The 4,415-nt window shown below is 29.4% G+C and overlaps 1 protein-coding gene across 1 annotated transcript in view; it reads right to left on the bottom strand.

The window, feature by feature from the left end:
* The window catches only part of LOC106475722 (inhibitor of nuclear factor kappa-B kinase subunit beta-like), a gene marked incomplete at its 3' end in the record, with an annotated part of 19,835 nt that overhangs the window by 638 nt on the left and 14,782 nt on the right, over positions 1-4,415 (bottom strand). Inside the window, exon 7 of the mRNA XM_013936392.2 lies at positions 3,428-3,535. Coding sequence (XP_013791846.2) covers positions 3,428-3,535 — 108 coding nt within the window. The remainder of the gene's footprint in view (positions 1-3,427; positions 3,536-4,415) is intronic.

The following is a 4,415-nucleotide window of genomic DNA, read 5'->3' as shown; positions in this document are numbered from 1 at the left end:
CAAGTATTTGTGGAAAACCCTAACAGAAAGGAAACAATCATACCAAAACTTATATTTTTAAAGTAAAATGTAAGTCAACTATGTACTTTTGGAAACCCTGAACAGAATGGAAACAATCATACCAAAACTTATATTTTTAAAGTAAAATGTAATTCAACTATGTACTTCTGGAAACCCTGAACAGAAAGGAAACAATCATACCAAAACTTATATTCTGAAAGTAAAATGTAATTCAACTCAGTGAAAGTACTTAATGTATCTTCATAAATTTGTTTTCAGTGAACATTTACTCAAGCTTTGTCAGTAAATATATGGAGTAAAGCTGTTGACTGCTCTGAGTACAAAGTGATTTTCATATTATAATTAAAAATACTTTTATTCATTTGAAAATTTTCTTAAATAAATATCAAATTTTTGTTTGCAGAAAAGCTTTATATTTTAGTTGTTAATTTTTCTACCATAAGTATATATATATGGGGTTGATCAATTTGACCGACCTGGTAACCACCATAAAATATTAGGAAATAAATCTAAATTGCCATTTTCTCTTTCTAGAAAGATTGTAAATTGTAGCAATAAACTACATTTGTTTATTGTAAGTTGCTTAAAGTTCATAACAGTATAAATCTATTTATACCAAATGTTATTGCCCTTTGAACAACATCTAACTAAAAATCCCATAACACATGTTGTGAATCACTTGGCAAACGTGCAGCTTATGATACTGTATCAAATTACGTAACACATAGTATACCTCACAAAGAAGTTTTTTTTCATTATCTTACCTGATCTAACCTAATAAGTTTCTAATTTTTATCATAATAAACGATGAATATAGTAGTTACTTGGCCTTCTTATTTTTGATGTTGACTGTAGATGATATTTAAGCCTACTTTTTGTATACTAACATTACAATTACCCTAAATAATTTTTTTTTCAATTAAATAATGCACCTAAGAACACAGAATAATAACAACATGCAGAAAGCAAACAATGTTCTATAACCATCATAATTTTTCTGACTTTCTAACTATGCTATAAGAGCCTTTAAGAATTCAGCTATGCTCATCGATGTAATTCCCACAAAAATAAATTTGAACCTGAAGGATGAGATGGACAATGCCTTGTACAGAAAACAACATAATATAATACATCATTTGATAGGTTAAAACTCTGGCTATCTATTGATTATGAATAAAATAGTATAAAACATAAGAGAGAAATATATGTAATTTTTGAAAGAGAGGATGTGACAGGTGGGCGTAGGAAGTGGGTCTGATTTTCTATTTTATGGCTCCATAAACAAATAAGCTTGAAGACTATAAACATTATGCTTTGCCTGAGTAATAGCTATATTATAATTAGTAATTTACATTAAATTCCATACTTATCAGAGGGGTGGTAAATAAATTAGAGAAGATGGAACACCCAGAGAGCAAATGTCACAATTCTCATACTAAGGGAGATAGAGGATTTTTTAAATATTTCCTTACAAAATTAAGAACTTAAAACTTACATAATATTAAAATTTGATGTATTAACTATGTTTTTGATGGCAAGTTTATTTGTACACACTGATAAAGTACATTACAATACCTCCATGGCTGAAAGGGCGAGTATGTTCAGTGTGACAGGGAATCGAACCTCAGACTGCAAATAAAGCACCTGAACTATCTGGCCATGCCAAGCCCCGTACTTTTAGTGCAAATAACAAAAAAATAGGAGGAAACTAAATCAAAATTGGAGATGCTATGTCTCAGGTATTTCTTTATGGAAAAGAATGAAAATGAGTTATTCTTTGGTGAATAGAGCTGGCCTATAATTCCAAGCAACATCTGTCCACACTTCTATGGGCAGGATGAGGTACTTGGCATAACATTTGCATGAAACAATATATAAACTGTTCAGTAGATTACAGATTGAATGTGAAAAAGTTGCCTCTAGGAAAACAGTCTTCCTTCTTCCCATGATTGTACAAGTTATTCCTTATCAAATTTCTATTACATTTTTGTTTTTGTACCAAGCTTCTGTGCCCGATACAATTACCATTTTTCAACTGTTCTGTAAGCCTTACCATTTGCCCACAACACCTTAATTCATTCTTCAGCCACCTTAGCAACTATTTATAATTAAATAATGACTACAATAACAGCAAAAATGATAAACTTACAGAAGATCTATTTACACTTCCTTTAAAAATCACTTTAGAGTAGTTTCAGTTCCATGTTGCTTAGGCCTAATGTTTCTTAAAGTACATTTACAGTTACAAAAATAGCAACTTAATGTCATTAAAAGTAGAGAATATGTTACCATGACATATCCAATTGTTAACACTACATATAGTAAAAATGTAGTTTTGTTAGTTAGGAGATGTTACCAATAGAAGTGTTTTACTATCTCAACACGGGGTCGGTCAATTTGACCGAGTTACGTAACCTTTTATACTCATTTAAAGTCTTTATAAATTTAATACTTATAACTCTCAATATTACAAGGTAATATTACAAGTCTTTCACATACAAAAAGTCATATTTCTTTGTGAAGTATTTTTAATAAAATAAAATAAAAATTTGTCCATGAATATATTGATTATTTGTTTTGAATAGTCCGTGTGCAAAGTAATTTTCATGTTAAAATTAAAAATACTTTTCGTCATCTCACAAATATCAAATTTCCTATGTGTAATCCCTAAAACCTCCTCAATGCATTTCAAACGTTATTTTTCACTAAATCCTTATAGTTTATATGTTATTTTTTCTACTTTAACTCAAAATGGGATTGGTCAGTTCGACCGACCTCATAACCACAAAAGAAAAAATCAAAATAAACCTAAATTAACCTTTTTTTTTTCTTTCTAGAATGACTTCAGATTGTAACCTGAAACTACATTCATTTATCCTAAGTAGCTCTAAGTTCCTAACAGTATACATCTATTTATAATTAAATGTTATTGTTTTATTGCCCTCTGAACCATTTCTATCCGTGTCATTATAAGTTGCAAATCACTCAGGGAACGTGCAGCTCACATGCGTGCTTCGTAAACCATTTTAATTATATTATTACTTATTTTACCTAATCTAGTCTTAAATAACTTAAACGATTCATATTTTTAGATTTTAGTTACTTTTATAATAATAAATAAAGAATAAATATGAAAAACAAGAAATAAAAAATAGCTAAAAAAATAGAAAAATTAAAAAAAAAAACCTCTATCACTAAAGCAGGTAGAAAAACGTATGATATTTTTACACAAGTTAAACAGATTAAGTTAAACAACACTAAAATGTCATACCAGTCTGAGTTTTGTGATAATAAACAGCTTAATCAAACTATTAAATTATAACTGTTTATCTCATTACAAGTAAAAGTACTAGAACTAGAAACATGAAACACCTGAAGATTACAACACAAATCAGTCTCTACTAACCTTGAAATATTATTATATGGAGACATTTCTTCCGAGCAGTGGATTTTTCCCTCATTGTCTAGGTACATAGTGATAGTTGATGACGACTTCTTTTCGGCATACGGTATCCTGTAAAACGACTTAGAAATATCAAAATATAAAACTTAAAACTCATTTTTGTGAGGAGAAAGAAATATCATCGATTTCATTCAAATTAGAATTTTTATTATGAAATCTGCTTTGAAATTATAGGGCTAACTTCTGCCTTTTAGTGATAGAGGGCACTGTGCTGTTTAAAGTTACAGTGTTTCTGAAACACTAAACTTTTGGCCACAAATAATACACGGTTGTAACTTCCCCTTGAGAGTTTATAACCACTGGATTTGTGTAATTTTGTGCAATGCTAATACAATTTCACACTTACGTGATTGATCTAATAGTTAGAAAAAACTGTAACAGATAATTCACAAGTCAGTGTGACAGTAAATAGGTTTAGTTAATGAGTACACTCAGCTATGTTAAGTTAGTAATAGATAAATCTCAAACTTATCTTAACTTTAAACTGCATGCACATGAAAATTAATATTTCATATAAATATGACAGAAGAAACAAGCTATTAAAACTTTCATATATGTGCAAATGCCATTTGGCACTTTTCTTTTGGTAAACTTCGGGCAAAAAATAAAATTATGAAATTACACTACAGTCATGAAATTAGCGTACCAAACCTAAAATGTCACGCTATGATGTGCTTGTACACAATTAACATACCAAATATAAAATGTCATGGTATGATGTGCTTGTACACAATTAACGTACCAAATATAAAATGTCATGGTATGATGTGTTGTACACAATTAGCGTACGAAACATAAAATGTCACGCTATGATGTGCTTGTACACAATTAACGTACCAAATATAAAATGTCATGGTATGATGTGCTTGTACACAATTAAATATAAAATGTCACAGTATGATGTGCTTGTACACAATTAAATATAAAATGA

The sequence above is a fragment of the Limulus polyphemus genome, unplaced genomic scaffold, assembly GCF_000517525.1.
Source record: "Limulus polyphemus unplaced genomic scaffold, Limulus_polyphemus-2.1.2 Scaffold9038, whole genome shotgun sequence".
In the NCBI taxonomy this organism is placed as follows: Eukaryota; Metazoa; Arthropoda; class Merostomata; order Xiphosura; family Limulidae; genus Limulus; species Limulus polyphemus.
The sequence above is the reverse complement of the archived record's forward strand: the minus strand, read 5'-3'. Positions and strand labels throughout refer to the sequence as shown.